General features: G+C 44.5%; 1 protein-coding gene across 1 annotated transcript; it reads left to right on the forward strand.

The window, feature by feature from the left end:
• Positions 1–379: 379 nt before the first annotated feature.
• On the forward strand, positions 380–22,171 carry antxr1d (ANTXR cell adhesion molecule 1d). Its single transcript, XM_076742891.1, has 18 exons — positions 380–762; positions 5,320–5,391; positions 5,473–5,544; positions 5,942–6,023; positions 6,430–6,460; positions 6,544–6,617; positions 7,118–7,186; positions 7,276–7,356; positions 7,494–7,554; positions 11,490–11,588; positions 12,054–12,123; positions 15,234–15,312; positions 15,599–15,694; positions 15,791–15,829; positions 16,212–16,310; positions 16,686–16,850; positions 16,974–17,054; positions 20,970–22,171. Exons 1-18 carry the CDS (start codon positions 608–610, stop codon positions 21,261–21,263), a joined length of 1,719 nt encoding a protein of 572 aa, XP_076599006.1. The 5' UTR covers positions 380–607; the 3' UTR covers positions 21,264–22,171.
• Positions 22,172–22,224: the final 53 nt, after the last annotated feature.

Here is a 22,224-nt window from a genome sequence, read left to right on the forward strand (position 1 = left end):
GGCACAAAAATGACCAAACTATTGATTATTCAAAAGAAGGTACAAAATGACAGTTTACTAAAGATTATATTAAATCACTGACCACGTGAAAGCTGGCCTGCCTATTTATTTCTAAGAGGGAAATATTGAGTTGAAACGTTGCATCAAAGGACGTGAATTTAATTTTAATAAATCACATGGAGGCAATTATCCATGATTTCTGCTCCTCTGATGTTTCAAACATGAACAAACAAAAAACAAGGCCGATTTTTTTTTTCTCCTCCAGCCTCACATAGTCTGTTGTTATTTTTGGTAATCCCACCCCATAACTGCTCGCTGCTTTTCATGGGGCTTTTTTTTTCTGTGTAAAAGTGGAGTTTTGTGTCTCTCCTCGGGTGTCGCTCCTCTCCTCCATCCTGCCCTGCTGCACTGCATTTTTTTTTCTCATCTGAAAGAGAAAGACTTGGAGAGCCCGGCTTTATCGACACTCCTGTGGGCTGAATGCGCTCCACCTCACAGGACACAACACCGAGGAGAAAAGTCGATTCAGAAACAGGCGCTAGAGAGAAAATGTGAAGCTCTTCACTTGTCACGGTGTTGTGTTGGTAGTCAACTGTAACCGGGAAAGATGGCGAGGACACAGACTCGCATGTTCCTCGCCTTGGCTTTGCTGGGAATTTTCTTCCTCGATGTGTCGGTGAAAGGAGAGCTGCGGGAAGAGCAACAGGAGGAGGAGGAGAGGTCCTGTCAGGGCGCATTCGACCTCTATTTTGTCCTGGACAAGTGAGTGTCCGAGATTATTTATGGCTTTGTTACTTTCTCATCGCTGCGCATTGCCATGCAACCGCCCAGTTGTTTGGAAACGCGGCGCGCATCAGTCAGATTCAGTCCCCTCGTTTCTATTGTAGTGACGCCGGAAAAAAAAAGTATCATATAAGTTTGATCTTGTAAAGTCAGACACTTTTTTTAGGTTTGCTTTTTGTAGTACAAATCATTCCCAAGTAAGGTTTCTTGATCAGTGGCATTGATAAGCGGAGAGCACGTCCAAATTGACTTTAACCGTCATTATTTGTGTGCCTTTTCGCGCAGGTATACAGTATTTTAGTAGGGAAGCAGGACGAATATTTGGGGCATTGTGGCATGCTTTTCTTCTCTTTCCGTCCGGTTCAAAGTGGAGAGGCAAACAGAATGAGCTTTACCCACGGGATGTGGGCAGGGCGAGCAGGATGGATAGAGTTTCAGGCTGATGACGCCTGCGGACACAGCTGCAGCAGCTGCCCCACAGCGGTGCTGCAGTATGTGGCCTGGTGATCCTTGAAACTGCTCCTCTCTTCATCTACTGTAGGCCTATTGTATCCTGAACCGGCCATGTAGTGGAGAGAAGCAGGGTCCACTCCTTACTGATGTTCTAGGGGGTTGTTTGTTTCTTAACACACTAGTGATTGGGTTGATGTTTTTATGGAACAAAGAAGCCAGAAAAGAACATGACATCGTTACTGGTGCCATGTTTTTGAAGTTGAAACTATCATTGGTCAATACGTTTATTAATGCTTTATACATCAGTAATAAGCCATTAGGAAGAACAGTATTTGGGTTGCCAAGTCATGAAAAATCCCTTTAATTCGTCTTAACTTGTGTTGCCTTTTACCTGCTCTTCAATTCACCAGTATGTCACCCACTCGCCTTCCAGAAAAAGGCCTCTGAGAGCGAATATATTTATTTTACAGTTGCTATTTAAAACCCTCTTTTGAAGTATGTGTCATAAGTATATGACACATTCCCCTTTGAAGTATTTGTCATAAGTATGTGTCACTTTTCTAAAGATGGAGTGGTAGTACTGCATCTTTAGAGAAGTGATCCAAACTTTGATCTTAGACTTATACCAAAAATAACACAATTTATTTCCTCAAGTATTTCTTGGGCATGTTTGTGTTCATTTGATGAGAGTCAGCAGAGGGTTGACAGGAAATGAGGCATGAGAGAGCGAGGACGATAAACAAAGGTCTCCAGCCTGATTAGAATCAGAGACCTTGCTATTACTTGTGCCTCTTAGACCTCTAGACCACAAAGACGCCCTTAACCCCAATTCTAACATTAGGAACAACTCTCAGACTAACCAGTCTTTGAACAGCTTTATGCCATTTTTAACACTTATATGGACTGAACTCTCTGCACGTTTGGGTGGCACCATTTCTAAGCCTAGAGGAATGCACAATCAGCCACCCCACAGCCCCCAAAAAACATATTAAATCTCATAATAGTAAGATTTTTCAGTCGATAATCTCAGTGAGGATGTTTTTGCCACCTTTTTGGCTTGTGTAAGCCTGACTACACAGTAATTATCTGTGTGAGATCTCTCTGCGGTCTCAGACTGCGCTGCTGTTCATCGCAGCTCAGACATTATAATTGGCATTTTTGTTGTATCTTGGCCGCAGTTGCAAGGTGAAATTAAGCGTGTGGACACAGAGCAATCAGACATGTCAAAACATGCTGAATGAGGGGAGAGAGAGAGAGAGATCGAATGACAGCAAAAAAAAGACATAGAGGGACTGGGTGCAATGATTTTGCAGTGAAGGAGTTAAACACTGCGGTATCTGTGTATAACATTTGGGAATACGGTGAGGTAATGCTTTTCAAAAACCTCACTGTATGTCCTCAGTTGCCCCACGTACACCACCTATGAGCAGTGAAAGTGGACGCATTGAGTGACATTTTACTTTGCTTTCGACATGTTTCATGATCTTTCCGAGTCCACAGCAACATCTGTCAGCCGCTCTTCAGTCTTTACCCTTTGCTTCCAAAAGTTTAGGAGGAGCCTGGGGAGCGTGGCACGTCACGCATGGCCTAGTCTCTGGCACGCCTCTGTTTGTTTGACTGTCAGGACCTGCATGCTTCAGCAAGCCTTCAGGAAGCCTCTGCTCTTTTTCCCGAGATGGCACTGACTTGTTGGCTGTTTTTCTGATCTTAAATGCCACACAGTGACCTAATCTGATGCTTCAGCGTTAGATAGCAGAGTTAAAGTCATGCATAAGGGATGTTTTGACATGTCCACACTGGTCTTCACCTTTTCATTTTGGCTTTGGCTTTGCGATCCAGAAGATTGTGATGCATACTGTGTTGAGAATGCGTGTGTGCAGAATGAACGTTAGAAAAACGAAAACGTTATCAGCTTCCTGCATTCCTACACTCCACGTCTGACCCACACCAAATACCAGGCCGCATTTTTCCTCTCTATCTGGTTACCCGCAAAAGGAATAATAGGTGTTGTGTTATATGGCTGGGTTCTGAACAGAGGTTTGTTTTCACTGACCCAAGTGCTTGCAGTCAAAAAGAGATCATACCCTGATATTCTACAAACTCAGGAGGCAGAAAGGTGAAGGGTAATTCCTGACTTGGTTGGATGAAGCAGTGATTTAGATGTGTGGCTGTCTAATGAAAGCAGTAAAGACGTGGTGTGTTTACAGTACATGAACTGACTTAACATTTGCTGAGCATGAGAACTGTCCTAATGCATGCAGTATTTAAAAGCAATTCAACGTACTCATGCAGTGACTAGATGGATTATTTAATGAGTGATCAAGCTCTTATTTCATTAATGATGATCAATATTTTAGTCCAAACGCTGCCAGAAAATAATGAAAAATGCCCAGAGCCCAAGGTAATGTCTCCAAATAGCTTGTTTTATATGAACAACAGTCCAAAACCCAAAGATATGTACTGATACACAACTGAGAAGAACAGCAAATCTTGTGTGAAGCTGGTTGATTCACTTAGATAGTTAATCAATAATCAGATCTCATTAATTTATTAACCAATCATTCCTGCATGTAGAATAGGACTGATAATGCTAATTCGGTCAAGTAGCATTTCCGCCCTGCACACTGGATTGAAACTGAGCTTTGTTGTGCACGTGTATCAGTAAACTCTATGGATCTTAAGATTAAGCCAAAACGACTGTTACATGAAAGCACAAAACAATTTAATCGCACCCTCACTTCCTGGGAAGAAGGGAAGTGGAGGAGGAAGCGACTGGTTTAAGCAGAAGCACAGAGGAGTCATCGTGTGTCTTCAGCTCAGACTTTCACTGTGTTTATGACCCTGTTACACACACACACACACACACACACACACAGCCTGGCTGAGTTTGGGGTAGAAGCTGTTTGATGTTGCGTCCTTCAATAGACACTCACACTCATATTTACCCCCTGCTGAGTGTTACTACTGTGTCCCGCTGTTGTTCACATTGCAGCCTTTTCACTCTGCAGACCCCAACCTGTTGTTAGACTTGCTGTGCTCACTGGGACCATCTGTTCCCCCTCACAGTCTCACACACACACACACACACATGCACGCTCATATAAACACAGATCCTACACACACACAAACACAGACACACAGGCCAGCTGCCTGCGACATGGTCCCTGCTAGAGGCAGACTGCTACATCTGTCCCTGTCTAACCTCAACCCTCTGGCCCAGCAGCAATTAGCCCCCATTAGCAGCCCCCTGGGACTGGGCTTCATTAAGGAGACTGTCATGGACACAGCAGCATGTAGCAGGCTAACCAGCAGCTCTCACCGCTGACAGGTTACTGTCCGCAGTAATGGAATGTGACTGAGTGGCCAGAGGAATGTCCTCAAACGTGGACGAGATTAACTGTTACTGTTGTTCCTGAGTATCTATGTCATCTGTATCTATATCTCATAGCCATTAAATCCAGTTCGTACGTATTCATGTGTGTCCACTGCCTTTGAGTCACATCCTGATGTGATGGCCTTATTGTTCAGATATGGATTTGTACTTGCAGGCTGATGATGATTTAGAGATCCTCAGAGTTCTCACAGTTCATCCTGTGGCAAACATGACTGTATCAAATGTCCTGCCAATCTGAATCACATCCTACAAAAGGTGATCACCCTGTTGCTCAGATTTTCATTAATTATCAGGGAACTTGGAGCTCTTGATTTTTTTTTTTTTGAGGTTTTTGCTTTCTGAAGTTAAAGGAGGGTAAAACAGTTTTATTAAGGTACAGATGAAGATTTATTCATGGTTTTACTTACTTTAGCATAAAGAGGACAGGTTAGCATTGCCATCCCTAGATCACTGGTGTGCATAATAAACACAGTAATCTTTAATTTTATCTTGTCAGACAAAAACTAATCTGTTGATTTTTTTCTGTATGAATAAGTCCAAACTTCCTAGGAGAGCTGGCTACATTTCTCAGTAATCCTGTTGTAATCTGAAGTAATCCCATCTGTGTCTGATGACAATTAGTCATCTGTGGCAACATCACATTGTTTCCTTATAAAGTTGTGGGTTTTTTTGTTGTGTTTTTTTTTTAGATCTGGAAGTGTGAAGAATCACTGGATAGAGATTTACTCCTTCGTGGAGCAGCTGGCAGAGAAATTTATCAGGTAAAGCAGGATTAGTCATTAAATTAACTGGATGTTTTCTTTGTTTGTCCACATTAACGTAGAACAACTGTGTGTTTTCAGCCCCATGCTGCGAATGTCCTTCATTGTCTTCTCCACACGAGGAAACATCATCATGAAACTGACTGAGAACAGGTGAGACCTGCAGCTGAATAACACCTGAACTGTTATTTCTGTCTGGATCTTTGCCTCCCTGTGGTCCCACATTACACTGGTGGACATGTCCCCTCTTGTTGTGTTTGTCTGGAAACCACTGAAAACTGAGATTTTCTCAACAGATTGCAACTGAAAATCTAAAATATACAAAGTTCATCCAGCTTCAGGGAACCTACTAATACAAAGCATTGCATTCAGTCTGCTGACCGACTTTGGCTGAGAGCTGATCTTGGACACTACTGAGCCACACAATTACTTGCCAACTCAAACCACTCTCTACCTTCCTCTTTCCCTCTGCTGTATTGAGAATGTCTTTCCCTAAGAGTGGCTTTCTTCCAGTGCATTTTATATGGTTATTTGTCTGTTTAACCCACAGAGAGGCCATCAATAGAGGTTTAACAGCTCTGAGAAGGGTCATCCCTGGAGGAGACACATTTATGAACTTAGGCCTGGAGATGGTAAGGATAAGGCTGAGGACCCAAGACGTTGGTAAAACCAGCCTAAATCAAACTTCCATAGTCTTTGTTACAAGATTTTATTCTGGAAAAAATTAACTGACGATTAATTGAGCCTGGCAGCTGGAACCAAGACCAGTTAGATTAGTATGAGGAGTAGGTCAGAGCATGAATGACTTTCTGTCACTGGTCATTCATAGAGTACTTGAAGTGACACCTGTCCCAAGCTAATGCATTGTGAGCCTGGCCAGACCACACTCAGTAAAGTGAGGTTTGTGGGCTGGCTTTGTAACAACATCAACATATTCAGAAACCCATTGCAAGCTATTATAACATCTGAAACTGTTCTTTCTTTGCAGTTTACTGAACCAGTTCAGAATCTTGACTAATGACTTCTTTGCAATTGCAGGCTAATACACAGATACATAACGAGAAGTACGGTAAGCTCGGTCTAAGATCCTCATGATGTCAGCCTGCATCTGCTGAATTGTTTCAGAGGACATGAAAGTTGTGTGTTTTGCAGGGACAGCCAGCGTTATCATCGCTCTGACTGATGGAGAACTGAATGAGTGGCAGTTCGGCACAGCTCAGCGAGAGGTAAGATGTGTTATCAGCAGAGGGGTGTGAGAGGGGTAGACAAAATATTGTGAACACTTGATGAAAAAGGATTTTAGATTGAAGTCTTGCAAGCATTACCATGAGGGTCCCGGTACTGTAGGTGTCTATTCTATTCCTGTTCAAGTTGTTAATTCTGTTTTATGATGCACCGGCAGTTTGGACATAAATAGCTTTGGTGCTCCATCAACTGGATATCCACACTGAACAGAAGTTCAGTAATTCCTGTGGATGTGTTTAGTTTCTGGGGCTATTTTAAAAGTGCCCCTTGGTCGGCTCCTTTCAAAGCAGACAAATGCTGCTCATTGGTATTGTGGCAGTGTCTGAATTACTCAGAGCTTCATCATCGTCTGTCCCCTGTCTGAAACTTTCTACTGTGCGGACACACAGATGCCTGATGCTGATGTATTTTTTGGAGATGCATTTGGCTTCTTAAGCCTATCAGATCCTTTAAGCTCACTGCATTTTTTTTTCTTTTGCAGGCAGAGAGGGCCAGATCTATGGGAGCCATTGTTTACTGTGTAGGGGTCAAAGAATTCAACCAGACCCAGGTAGGATCCAGCAAAAGGATATTGAAGATGTAGCAAATGCATAAAAAAGCAAATTATTTTTTTCTTTCTATGTCTGTGTGTTTTTCTAGCTTGCAACTATTGCAGACACTGTGGAACATGTGTTTCCTGTATGGGGAGGCTTCCAAGCCCTCAGGGGAATCATTGACTCGGTATGACACATACATACCACATGTACACTCAGACAAACACTTCTCCATACGCAGCGAGGAACACGAAACCAAAAACTGTTATGTCATTTAATTGTTTGTGACTGTGTTTTTCCTTCTGCTGTTGTCTGATCTCTCAGATCATCAAGAAGTCCTGCATTGAGATTCTAGCGGCAGAGCCGTCCAGCGTGTGTGCAGGAGGTAAGAGGTGTGAGGAGCAAATCTGTCCACTGCTTGTTAAGACACTGGGCAGTCACGTTGTGCGATTGTGTCAGATGACAGTCATCTGAAGCCTCTGGAGTAGAACATGGGGTTGAGTAATCGCACGGACGCTTATGACCGCAGAGTGACAGAGAGCGTATTGTCATTCACGGCCGGGGGAAATTAGCATAGCCGCTTCAGCACAGCGTGCGCGCAAAAAAGTGGGAGGGGGGGTGGCGGGTGTTGGTCAGAGGAATTAGCCCTGAATTTTTAAGCATGGCTGCTTCTCTGGCCTAGTTTGCCACATCGTATATGTTAAAATGGCTGTTTCAACCCTGTCTTCCTCCTCACCTCCTTTTCCATGTCCAGCTCTTGTGCATCTGCACAGTTTCAGGACGTAAGAGACAGGATAAGAGCGATGAGAGAGAGCCATTCTGTGCAGCCAGCAGAATGGATGAGCTTTGACATGACCTTATTAGGACTCACTTAAGAGAGTGCATTTGCAGCCGCGCTACCAGGACGACCAATGGAGATTAGCATCCATTATGGGATATGAAGGAGGGGAGAGGATGTGGAGAGGAGAGGACAGAAGGAGAGGAATGAGACTGTTGCCTTGAAAGGACAAAAATGAGGCGGGGATAATAAAGAATCACAGTTGTCTCCATGTGATAACTCCAGACTCTGGTCTGTTGCCTGAGTGTGTCAGTTGACATGTGCCCAAATATCCTCCAACAGCCTCATTTATTATTCGATTGATGAGCAGAATAATGGTCAGTGAACTAAGAAACCAAGGACCCACTTTAACCAAGACTTGATTCTGGCCTAATTAATGAGAGGCAAAGATTGTATTGTGCTGAACACATGCTTGTTGTGCACTGCGTTCACCTTTGTTGCACCATGAATAATACACAGCTTTTATTTTAGATCCCAGTGCTTTAATCTTATGCTTATGAATGGCTTTAAATTGCAATCTGGAGAAGTAACTCACTTCTGTCCATTACTCAGAGCTTATTCCTGCAGTATAATTAGCAAGAGTTTGCTTTTATTTTGAACTGCAAGACTGTGGACAAGTGTTAAATTTAACCATCTACCCAGATCCATCCATCCTGAAGCATTTGAATATAAGTACATGCTTACATATTTCATAGGTACTGTGACAGTCTCTCTCTGTCTTTCTCTCTGCCTGCCTGTATGTAGTCACATACCATACATGCTTTACACCAACACACACATGTTAGGATGTTCTTTAGTCTGCACACACACACACACACACACACACACACACACACATCTGCGAGCACATGTACACACATGTCCCTCACATTGATGTGAAGTGACCAGACCGAGCTGCCTGCAAACAGGCCATCAGACTGGACAGTGAACGTTGGGCCACACTATCTGACATGACAGCACTGATTCCCCTCACACACATGCATGCAAGCACACACACACACACACACACACACACACACACACACACACACACACACACACACCGGGCCTTAGATCTAACATGACAGCAGAGATTGCTGCTTTCATTAACGCCTGACCCTTTCCTCCTTGTTGTCCCGTCCTCCTTTACCCCCCCTGCCCTTCACTGTCCTGTCGCACTAACGTGATTGAAGAGCCGCCATTCGGACAAGCCGTACCCCATTTTCTCCACGCCAGCAAGACACATGTGCACATAGGTGTACATGTGTTATATTCACACAGAGACACACAGTCATGCAATCCTTGTCAAACGTTCAGGTGTAGATGTAAATGGACACAGAAGCAGGCAGAAAGCAGAGAGGAGAGGGCAGCAACATATGTGTTGTACATGTCAGCAGGACACCACCAGTCCCTGCCCACCATGTGTCTGACAGCACTGACCTTTCAGCCCATCAAGCCTGCTTGTGTGTGTGTGTGTGTGTGTGTGTGTGTGTGTGTGTGTGTGTGTGTGTGTGTGTGTGTGTGTGTGTGTTTGTGAAGATGTCCAGATCAATAAAACATAAACCATGCAAACCAACAAGATACTGTTATACAGAGTATTTGACCATGTTTATCTTTAGCAAACTTTTTAGTGTGGAAATATTCAAGGACATTATAAATAATCACAAAAAAGAACAATCAGCAGTCTCAAAATTAGACAGATGGTTGCAGTTGGGTTAATATCTGCTATTCACCACTTCCATGTTGATTTGTGTTTATTTTCGTGTCCACACGCACCCCGTCCCAGTTGCAGCTCATGCTATTTTACGGTAGCATTGTATGAAGGCGGCTGACTGCCATAGCAGCCAAGGAACAAAGCATTGCGAGTAATTATTGCTAAGACCTCTAATTAAGTTGCACATTGTTGAGGTTGCAAACCACTACAAACCACACAAACCATCAGTTTATGTGACAATTAATACAATCCAAGTTATCTGATGATCTGTTGTATAGTTGTAATTCATTCTTCTGATTGTTGTGATGTGTTTTTCATTAAAGTTAGGGCAGGAGGAGGGGGAAGACATGGGTTGTGGTTAACAGTAAATGATTAGGCTGTCTGTAATGAGGTGTGCGGTTAATGGAGTGGTGTGTGTGTGTGACTGTGTGTATGTGTGTTTATATATATGAAGGAACTGACTCAAGCTGAAGACATGACATCAGCACAATGAGTTGAAGTGAGGATCTGTAAATAAACTTGCACACACATGCAGATAGGCAGTTGTATGAGGTCAGCTGTGTGCACTGTTACGAGACATTAGAAATTTAACTTTTCTGAGGCTGGATAACTGCGCTGTCTGTACAAACTAATGTGTAATGCATTTCATAGTATGTATATTCTACATATATATAATATATACAACTTGTGCCTGTTCTGTTTGTACATCTCCACTTTTCCTCCTGCATCTGCTCCAGCAGCAAATCTGCACTCTTCATCATGTTTACAGCATCTGTAAACATGCAGAGATGCGCAAACAGATGTAAAGTGATGTTTGTTTTCCTCCACTCAGCTCTGCCTCTCTTTGTGTATCTGCATTTAATGCTTTTCATAGCAGCATGGCTGACCTTTAAGGGAAACACTGTCACATATACACCCACACCCTGTGATGTTTTTATCCAGTGATCTTCACGCTGGAGCTTTAAATGTTAAAGGTGTGGCAAATGCTCACTTCTATCAGCCAGGATAATGCTAGAGGAAACCTTGGTGCACAGCCAGAGACCACACACGCGCATGTACACACGCACACACATTCAAACACATGTCTGCACACATTCATGCATGCACATACTGACATCAAGACGCGTGAACATTCCTCAGAAAAACACAAAGGCACTTCACACACACACACAGTGCATACACCAGTATCCACATATCTTCACACACACGTGCTAATGGCGCCATAGGTAAGGTCAGACCTACTTTGACAGTGCTGTGCTGTTGTCAGCCCTGCAGGCATGTTTTTAAGCAAGTGTTTTTTCCCCGCTCTCTAACATATGCTGGGTAGCAGCCACATAGACACTCCAGCATATGCTGGCAAGCCTCTGTCAGTGCGCTTTAACAGCGCCTGGGGGAAGCTAAAGGTCAAAGACACACACACATGCACACAGCTTCTGGCTACTGTACAGCACATATTTGTGAATAGCAGCACTTTTAGCATTAGCACCACTGGAGCTTGTTGTGGCCTTTCCACACATACATACACAAGCACACAGATCTAAACAAGCAGTAATGAGGCGTGCACTTAAGTTGAGCACATCAGAGGAAGGAAATTGCTGTCAGCACTCACCATAATGGTACACCAGAAATTTTCTTCCACTTCAAACTAAAATAGGAGGCCAATTTTGATCTCTTACATCTCATATTTTCACATGCAACAGAAAATATGTGTCTTACCATTGTTATGCATGAGTGTGCATGTTGCTGATCATTTCTGATGGTGCCAGCTCTCTTTCTGTTCTCGTCTCAGAGAGTTTCCAGGTGGTGGTGAGAGGCAATGGGTTTCTCCATGCCAGAAACATTGACCAGGTCCTTTGCAGCTTCAAACTGAATGATACACACTCTGTGGGTAAGTTCTGCAAATGTATACATGCGACACACACTCACAGACACACACAAAAGAGCAGAACGCATTTTGCACAGGTTGGCAGGATAAAACTAATAATTCATGTTACAGTAAATATCAGAAGCAACCAGGCAAAAGGTTGTGTCAGTCATTAATCAAGTTTAGGGCCTTTACATAAGAGTACATAAGACTTCCTGCTTGTATTTAGTCTCTTGAGCATATAATGCTCTGGAAAATACATTCAAACAAACAAAAATATATATTATCAGAACACTGAAATCTGATGGATCAGTTTTTTTCATATGCTTCTCATCAGACCAAATTGCTGTAATACATAATGCTCACACTTAAATGCATCATGGGATTCTGGTTTGGCTTGTGCATGTAAGAGAAATGTGGGACCATGTTTAGGCAGCAAATGTTAAAATGTCTGCTTCACAAAGTATGATTTTGTTTTTCCCTGTGCAGATGAGAGACCAGCTGGAATAGAAGATACCTTCCTGCTCTGCCCTGCGCCTGTCATAGAGGAGGTTGGGAGGTAAGATGCACATCTCTTTGCGCTTTCACTGCCTTTTCACCTCCATACCGTTTGTCAGCCAGTTGCCAAACTCTCCATGTTCAGCTGTGACACTCTGAGCCCAGATATTTGCCAGCTGCACGCAAGTTTGCTGTGGACACAGAAGACTGCCGTCCTTGAACAAATTAGGGCCAAAGTCACTGAGTGTCTGTGATCAATCAGTGTTTGTCACAGCTAACGAAGCCAGACACCAATCACAAGGGGACAACAGGAGTAGAGCCCAGGAACACGACTTAATGAGAGCCTGCTGGAGAGGACCTTCGCAACCGTGTATGTGTATTTGTGTGTGCGTGTGTGATGTATCCCAATCTCTGTCTGACACTCTGGGAGAGCGAAAGTGTGAGTGGAGTCGGCGGGGCATTGTAAAGTTTCCTCCGAGGGCTTCCGGCTTTGCTCGCGGTGATTCAGAGCAGAAGTTTCTTGCAGGGCAAACAGAGCGATGCTGTTGGCTGAGCTCGGAGAGGACCGAGGCCCAGCAGCCTGCAGTCCTGTGCATAATTATACACTCCAGCCTGCGGCCTCAGACACCTCCCAGTCATCATCTGTCTTGTTGCTGTCACTCAGATTTCTAGTGTGATTTGAGGTTGTCTTGTCCGCCAGTGAGAAGTACTGCTTTGGTGGGGAAGTATTGCTCAGAGATGGGGGAAAAAATACATTTTGTTTTCACACTGTGGCAGCAGGGAGATTTAAGAGTCTGTCACACACAGTATATTTCACTCATGTGTTATTACAGATGTGCCATATGGGATTTTTATTTTAACATACAGAAAAGTCTTGGGGGATTGACGAACAATTTGTTTAACTCACAATCCAGCAAATATTCCATCCCAATAAGTCTGCCAGTCAGGTTGGGCTGCTCCTCCTGAGAGCAGGGCAGAACACGGAGCATCATTACACACTGCAGTGGTGCCTGAAGGAGGCGTCCTTCCATGTAACAGAGGCCCATTAGAGCAGAGGCAACGCTGCCTCACAACCTAAGTGCTACTAAAGAGGAAGTCAGCTGTGAATGGCTGAAGGGCCCAGAGGGGGGCAAACAGCTGGCTGATGAGTTCTGGGCTGCGGTGCAATAACGTGCCGATGGAGGTGGAAAGATTTAGTGAAGTGAGAGGGCCGCTGTGCAGGCTGGACAGGTGTTTGTGACACAAATTGATTTCCTTTGTAAACTGTGGTGTGCTAAACTAGCTCTATTTTCAGCCGTCTTGACAGAATCCTCCCTCACAACACCCGAGATCATCTGATTCAAAGCTATATACACACACTTATTTTCAGTCTGAGCCACTCATCAAGAAAAATATATGGTACTGTAAATTGAGCACCTGTGGACAGACAAAACATGGAATTAGAAGATGTCTTCTTGAGTGATGTTAAATTATGACTGATGATGATCATGATTTTTTTTTTTATATATGAAAGATCATTACTCTAAAGAGAAAGAAGAATATGCCATTGAAGTCATTGAGTGACCAGTAAAAATAGTCATGACTCATATATTAAGTAATACAGAGGTTAAAATTAACTATTAGATTTTCACATATTAGCCATTGTCATACATGGAGCCACCCACATCAGGAGGAACCAGCCCACGCATCAGGAAGTGGACAAATATACCAATAATCTATAAAAAAAACGCCTCAAAATAGAACACATTTTTACTATTTTCTGCCATTTTATAGGCTAAACTTATTCAATAATGAAAAAAAATCTTTAGCTGCAGCCCTAAACATCACCCCTTAATGTCAGATCATATTATAGGTGAACTGCCTCCTTTTTTGAGGTTGTTAAGTCTTGAGGTCTCAGGGACTCGAGCTCCCAGCTTCACCTCTTCAGCCAAACCCCAAACACCCTCACTCACCTCCGGTTCCACACGAGTCTTATCACATGTAATGAAGTCATTGACGCTGCCGTCACACAAATCTGTGTTGACTGGGGACCTTCCGGATGCAGCTCCCCCTCCTGCACACACACACACACACACACACACACACACACACACACACACACACACACACACAGGGCAAAGACATATATAGTGGGCAGATTGATGATTGATAGGGGCTGAGATCTCTCTGTCAGAGAGGGGCTGATAGCACCGTGCATGCCTGAAAGGAGGGCTGACCATATGAACGGGAAGGACGGCGAGGGGCAGACAAGGGAGGCAAGAAGTGGAAGAAAAGATGAGCGGCACCTGCACCGCCACTTTCCTGCTCTGAAGTCAGTGTCAGCATGAGTTATGAGAGGATGCAGGAGGGGCGAGGAGGTGAAAGCAGAGTCAGTGATTGAGGAAGTGAAGCGGGGATCTCGGAGGGGAGGGACAGCGCTGAAGGGATGTAGAACAGGAAAGGCCCGCCTCCGACCATCCCCCCATTCTCTGTTTCCTCTCCTCGCTCCCACCCTGCAGTGACCTCCTCCTCCTTGCTGCCCCCTCCTCAAATCTAAACCCAGAGCTCAATGCCCCCCTTGTCTCTCCATTCTTTTCCAAGCCTTCAACTACAATCCAGCATCCAGCAGTCTTGGCCAACACGTCTTGTTTTCGTTCATATTTCTTAACTGCCTTGTGAATAACCCGTCAACTAAAGATTCCATTCTCCTCTCCGCTACCTCAGGCCTGTACAGTCTCCCATCAACACCACTATCCTATCATCTTCCCAACCAAAAACTACACGTTTTCTCCCGTCTCTTGTCTGCACCAGGCCTATCTTTGTGCAGTTATGGCTGCAGATATCAGCGCTGAGTGCTGGAGAATAAGAAGTCATTTAGCTGTCTGTGGTTTCCACATTAGAGGTTTGGGTCTGATCCAAACAGAAGAGATTCTTTCTGTGGGTGGAGAACTCCCTGACCTCTTTAAAGGCTTTGGCTTTGTGTCTATGTCAGCATGTTGGTGTGCTTATAAAGCAGCAAGTATGGACAAAGTGGATGAAGGAATGTATTCGATACCTCAGGCGAGTTCCTAACTGTGGCTTGAAACCAGGCTGGGAAAATGTGCACACAAGCAAGGGTGCACACGTGTGTGCGTGATGTTTGTGTGTTTCTTGGTCCGATGATCAGATCAGTCATGAGTGTGTGTTTTGCAGGGTGATCTACCTGCAGGTCAGCATGAACGAGGGCCTCTCCTACATCACCAGCTCTGTTCACATCACTACTACTGAATGTGTGAGTACTTCCTGTCTGTATGTAGTCTGCACTATCACAACAACTCATGATGATGTTTCCCTCTGGCATGCAGCCTTATTCGAATCATCTTCCTTTCAACCTTTTTGTTCCCACTTGGCTCTCCAGTCGTCTTCTTCTTCTCTTCTTCCTCTCTGAGGTCTCCTCTGTTGTGTCTGTTCATCAGAGGAGGCTGTGAGTACTTTCGCTTTTCATTTTCACCTTTTTCTTGCCTCTCCTTTTACAGTTCAGTTTAATCTTAATGCTGCCGTTCTGCGTTTGTTTGTAGTTCGACGGCACCATCGTGCTCATATCGTTGCTGGTGGTCTTCCTGCTGTTGGCTCTGCTGCTGATGTGGTGGTTCTGGCCTCTCTGCTGCACTGTGGTAAGTTTGAACGTCAGACATCAGTGTTTGGACACTGTGGTCATTTCTTCATTATATTTTTATTTCCCTTGTGACATTTTATTTTTAAATCTTCAGGTAATCAAAGAACCTCCACCACCTCCTCCTCCAGAACCAGTAAGACTTTTCTCTCATTGCAACTATTCATCTGAATCAGAACTCCAAAAAACTGTAAACTGTTTATTAATTGATTTAAAGTTCTTGTCTTGCGTTCACTCATCCTTCATAGCTTGACAAGTCCTCCGTTGATCCCTCAGTCTGGAAATTAGCAAGAGTTAAATAATTATAACCAAAACATGCAATGAAAGTTAATATGAACAGCTGGTAACATAAACAAAGTGACATATATACATTGATCGCTGTGGGTATAAAGGAATGCTGTAAACATTTGTTTTTGCAGTTGCATTTATAGTAATAATTTAGGTGTGATTCTAAAGGCTTTTATTGATGAAGTATTATTGGTGTTGAGCAATGTCATGTAACTGAATCTCATTCTAAGGATTCTGATGATGATGACGGGATGCCCAAGAAGAGGTGGCCCACAGTGGATGCATCCTACTATGGAGGAAGAGGAGTGGGTGGCATCAAACGCATGGAGGTAGGCATACAACACACACACACACACACACACACACACACACACACACACACACACACACACACACACACACACACAACCCTTCATTACATAGACTTATATTCATATCCTGGTGTCTTACCCCAATCATAACCATAACCACTACTTACCAAACCCTAATTCTTACCCTAAACTTAACCCAAGTCTTCACCCTAAAATGTAATGATTTATATTATGGGGACTTGCATTTTATCCCCATAAGTCACAGCGTGAGTGTGTAAACAGATTTATGTCCAAACAACATGAGTAATTCAAGTCTGTCCACCCACCCACCCACACACACACACACACACACACATTTTCAATGCTTAAAAGAATTGAATGTGGCTCTCTTAGGTGCGATGGGGGGAGAAGGGGTCTACTGAGGAAGGTGCTAAGCTGGACAAACCCAAAAATGCTGTTGTGAAGATGCCAGAGCAGGAATTTGAGCCATATGAGCCCAAGCCTCGAAAACCACCCCGCCGCGCCCCACAGCAGAGGAGGTGGTACACACCCATCAAGGTTAGTCTAATGGTAAAATGTAGTTAGAATTTAAGTGTTTCTTTAAGGTTTTTAATTTGATTTGATTTTTAATTTGATTTGAAGTCTTTTCCTGCATCAGTGTTTTCTTTCTGGGTCCTGCAGGGGAAGCTAGATGCTTTGTGGGCCCTGTTCAGGAGAGGTTACGACCAGGTATCTCTGATGAGGCCACTTCCTGGAGACGAGGTGAGCCTGCCAGTCACATTTCATCTTCACCTAAAACATGACTAGAAAATCAGATGTGCCGCCAACAGGCATGATGGCTGATACAAAAGTATAATTTAGTAATTATGTGTCATTTTTGGGATTGCTCTGTGGGTAACAACCACTTAAAAGGTTTTTATGAGCAATTTGGATGGTACAATGTGTTTACCGTCTCTGCATGTGGACGATTGAGCATCTGCATTCTGTTTGTCTGTCTGTCACACTGCATAAAGACAACATGTGTCAGTGAGCAGCATGTAGAGCTTCAACAGAGCAGCTCAGTACCGATTGTCTACACACACGGTGATTCAATGAGCCGCTGGTACCACTGTGTTCATCAAAGCTGCCTTTGTTCAGGAGGACTGTACTCCTCTGTGCTCCCTGTGAGTCCCAGAAAATGACTGGGCTTCTATCACGTTTCCAAATAGCATGTTACACACACACTTGCTGTAATGTAATAATTATAGTAAAACCAGCCACTGTGTCGAGCTGGGTTTTATTTGCTTGGTTTCATTGTAAAATTCTGAAAAAAATGTTATGTGCTGTATTACCGTCCACCAGTGCTCCTGAAAAAAGTCCTAAATCACGACATCACCGGCCAAGTGTGTGTGACAGAGCAAGAGAGGGCAGAGCGGCCCTGTTATCTAACCTTGACCCAGTGTATGGCATCCCATAACCCCACAGACATGTTTTCATCATCATACCGGTTGTCATGGTGAAACATCTGCTCCGTTGTAAATGGTGTCATTGTCGCCTCTCGTAGCTGAGGCCGTATCACCATGAAATTTATTGATTTGTTCTTTGAATGGCCTGATTCATCTTTCTCATTTGATTCATGGAACAGTACAAGCGTGTGTTGCTGTATTTGGAGTCCATAAAAGTGGTTGTCTTCAATGATTTTATCCTTCTTTCCTTCTTAGAGGGGGAACAAATCATCTCTGTCATCAGGACAGAAGTTTCTTGAGCCTTTGTCAGCCACTTTCTGTGGGGCTGTGGTTCACAGAGCCGCTCAACAATGGCCCCCACAACTCCCTTCACGAGCCATTAACTGCAGAAAATAAAAGGCTACTTCTCACATGGAAAGAAATGAGTGGAAAGAAATCCACTTTTGTTGCGAGGGGGACAGTTGCCATATCAGACATGAAAGACAGCAATGATTTCTCATGCTGACAAAAGCCAGGCGTAGATCTAAATTCTCAGCGTGAATTCCTCACAGTAGTAATGTCAAACATCTCTGCAAAAGCAAGGAACTGCAGCCGGACGACAAACTGCAGAGAGGGATGACAAAAAGCCCAAAGAGGCTGGTGAAAAGCACAGCGTTAACAAGCGCGGATCAGACTCCCCATTGCAGATTGTTAACCAGGAGCTTGGGAGGAGCTCGTCCTGCTTTCTCCCCACATTACTGCTGCTTCACTGCCTCTGCAAACGGCCATCAGCGGGCTGCCAGTTTCTGCCACACTCCCTGTTCCGCGTTTGATCTCTCCCTGCAGTGTGTGTGCGTGCGTGCACGCATGTGTCACTGTAACGTGTGTGTCAGCTCTCCCGAGTGAGCGTCACACAAACAGATGGGGAGTTGAAAGGCCACGAGCCATATTGTGACAGAAGAGATTCCCTTCTTTTGTCCCCCGAGCTGATGGCACTGATGGCCTCGTCGCACAGACCAGACCAGACCAGAGGGCGGCCACCATCCCTCTGTCCGCACACACAGGCGGCACAAATGAGCACAGCGGCACCTCCCCTGCTTCACCCCCCCTCCATCACCTCACACAGTTTCAGTTTAACTCCCTGAATCAGACAGATTTCATTAGCAGACCGAGTTTGCTCAGTTACCATGGAACAAAGATCAGCAGCATCTGTTTCAAGTAACAGTTTCACTGGTAACTGCTGTTAACAGCTATCACAGGGACTATTTCTTCCATAGAAAGCAGATCCGGTGAAAAGTGTTTACAGGAAGGTCGTGATCCTCATTATCCAGAGCAGTAAATGTCAGCTGGGCAACTGCTGCCTGGCAGCAAGTGGAAGGATTGTGGCGTAGCGCCGCTAATTTGAAAATTGTGACATTACGCACATACATGAGGATCAACATAAGCACACAAACGGGATTAGAAATTGTCTTGAGGCTGATCTTTAGTGTAGTTATTGTCACAATAACCACTAAACTTGCAGCTACTACTATATGCATGGCTACCACAAGACGTAAGTGATAAACCTTTTGTGTAATTTACCTAAACAGACCCTTTAATACTCAGTCTCTCCATTTCTGATCTGCTATTGCGGCATGAAGTGTTGGACCTTTCAGAGCAGCACATGCAGTCTATGACGCGCGTTAACTCTTATGGGGACACATGGAGCATCTTCCTTATGCGAGTGGATCGCTGTAATGTCATGCGAGGTGACAGGCAAAGCTGTCAGGTCAGATGTGTGTCTCCGCTCTCTCATCTTTCTCCTGGTTTCTTTACTGTAATGGTGACAAAAGTGCGCACACATCAGTTCCCTGCGAACGGCCACAAAGTGTCTGCCTTTATGTGTGTGTGTTTGTGAGAGAAGGGCAAAGTCTTGGGGCTCAGAGGGAGAAACGGAGGCCAGACAGAGGAGTGGTGTGAAAAGGGACGCTGGAGGTGTTTAAGGGTTTTGTTTTTCTCCTAAAAAGGAGCTGAGGGGTTTGAAGTAAACCGCCAGGAGGGGAAGTAAAGCAGTGACAGACTTTACAGCCACGGGGGTGTACAGGGAGACTGACCGTCGCAAGCAACACATTGCTGACCTCTCACACAGCTCATCTGCGTACTTATCATTTACTTCAAAGTCCTTTCTGCCACTTTTCTGCTGCTCTTTTTGCAACCAATGGTATGTTTCTTTGTGCTGACTTGCAGCCAGCCCCCTAACCTTTCTCTCCCTCTGTTATTCATGAGGCCGAGGTTTCATTCAGGCCATATGTTCTGTTGGAGGCATGCTTACAGTCACACACACACACAAACACACTCATATTCATGAGCTTGTGTTCTCATTGTGTCCATATGCTGTCTCTGGTGTTGTGCTGCTGCTCACAAACTGGCCCTTTCACCACGGCCCAGGCGACAAGACCGGAGCAGTCACCCCCCCAACCGGGTTCCCCCCTCCATCAATTACACACCCCTCATATACACAAACACACAAAGGCCCCCTCAGTCACAAAGCTACTGCTGCTGGGGTCCTCTTATTGGCCCCTGTGTGACTTTAGGGCCTCTCTGTTTAATAAGGTGTTATAATCAGACCACCAAGGGTCTGTGACACAGAGACCTACTCTCCATCCTTCACGCACTGACTGAGGAAGACAGGAGTTTGTGTGTGTGTATGTGTGTGTGTATGCAGAAGGACGCTATGCGGTGAACAGAGAGGGGAAACCATCAATGAGAACAATAAGAGAAGCGTTCCATTCTCCCGGACTTGTAAATTATGTTAAACGCTAAGGGGCCTCTCTTAACTATTGTGGGGATATTGAAATCTCCCCTTTACATTCCAACAAGTCAAGCACATAAGAGACATAAACCACTTTCTGTTCTCCATCAAGAGGGGCCGAGTCACAGCAGAGGCTCTTACAGAAGAGGAGGGGAAATGGGGAAAGCTGCAGCCTGCAAAAGTGTGTGTGTGTATGTGTGATTACTTTGTTAGCGCGTGTCTCTGCTAGCATCACAGCGATTGTAGTGCAGGTGTGGACAGAAGACAGAAGCAGCTCTGTGGGCCCTGCGGGCACTTCAGACACACATGCCTCTGTCAGCAGAGCTGGACAAAGACTCCCACAAACCACTCTGGCTGGTGGATCTTAGAAGCTCATTGATTTTGCACACAGACACACTGCATTTTAATCTGTATTCTGCGCTGAGATGATGATTCGTCGCTGTCTGTCTGTGTGTCTTGCAGGGTCGCTGTATTAGTTTCCAACGGGTTAAAGATGGAGAGTCCACCCCGAACAACCAGGCTCCTCCTCGCACGCATCACTCTCCCTCGCCTCCTCCTCCTCCTCCGCCCGCCGAACAGCAACCTCTGGTCTCTAACTCTGTCCCCCGTACGAAGCCTCCGTCGAGAGGGCCCCGCACCACGCCACCCTCCCGTGCACCCCCTCCCGTGTTCCAACCCCCTCCAGGTCCCCCCCCATCTCGCACACCCCCTGGGCCCCCAGGACCCCCGCCATCTCGACCCCCACCCAGGCTCTGATGATGACGAGACGGCTTTCAATAAACAACTTATACATAAAGTCATTGTATAAAAAAAACATGTCCTCCTTTCACCCCAAAGACTGAGACAGCAGAGGCGTAAAATCTTATGAGGCCGGAGCTCTGACTCGACGCTCTGTGCTTTGTTGCTGGACAGCAAAAAATATTTATCTGGTATCAAAATCAGCTACTGACTTTCATCAAAGGTAACATTTTTCTGAAAACACACAAACATTATAGGAAAGACAAGCATGTAGTTACTTGTATGTAGAGTATTAGACGTCATGTGGGCTGAAGCGGTGAGAGGAAGTGGAAATTTATCAAAAAGGATTTATGTGTTGAACATTGGATTGTGAGTTCATGTGAGTGATGGCGAATAGACCTGTTTACTTTGGGTTGTAGAGACTAATATTGGGTGAGGATGTGGTGAAAACACAGCATGTAGTGAAAGGTGGTAACGATGTCGGTTATGTTGGCTTTGGTTTTTAAATGTATATCTTAGGTTGCTGCAAATCAGACTGTTTCATCATTTTACCTTTTTCAACCAAAGAAACCTTTTTTACATCCTACTTAAAATCTAGTGTAAGAGCTCAGTGATATTATTGCAACTGCAGGGCAGTTTCTGCATATTTTATTTATTTTAATACAAGCCCTGTCTGCATCTGTTTTCTATTTAGTATCAGGTGAGGTTTTTGGATTTTGAGGGAGGGGAAGATCCACGTGGAAATAAGGGAAGCACCCTGATGTATTTGTGGTCTTATTAGCACCTTCAAATGAAAGATTGCATTGAAAATGAGTATCTTCAGGGTTCTCCTGTACACAGCATTTACTGACTGAAATGATCATTTGCATTATTTCTTTATTAACAACCTTTTGTGTCTGTCTTCAATAAACAAAATGGGTTTTTTTATGTGCTGCCTGACAGTGATTTTTTTTTATGGTTATTAAAAGTGTTAAAAAAA

The sequence above is a fragment of the Chaetodon auriga genome, chromosome 11 (genome assembly GCF_051107435.1).
Source record: "Chaetodon auriga isolate fChaAug3 chromosome 11, fChaAug3.hap1, whole genome shotgun sequence".
In the NCBI taxonomy this organism is placed as follows: Eukaryota; Metazoa; Chordata; class Actinopteri; order Chaetodontiformes; family Chaetodontidae; genus Chaetodon; species Chaetodon auriga.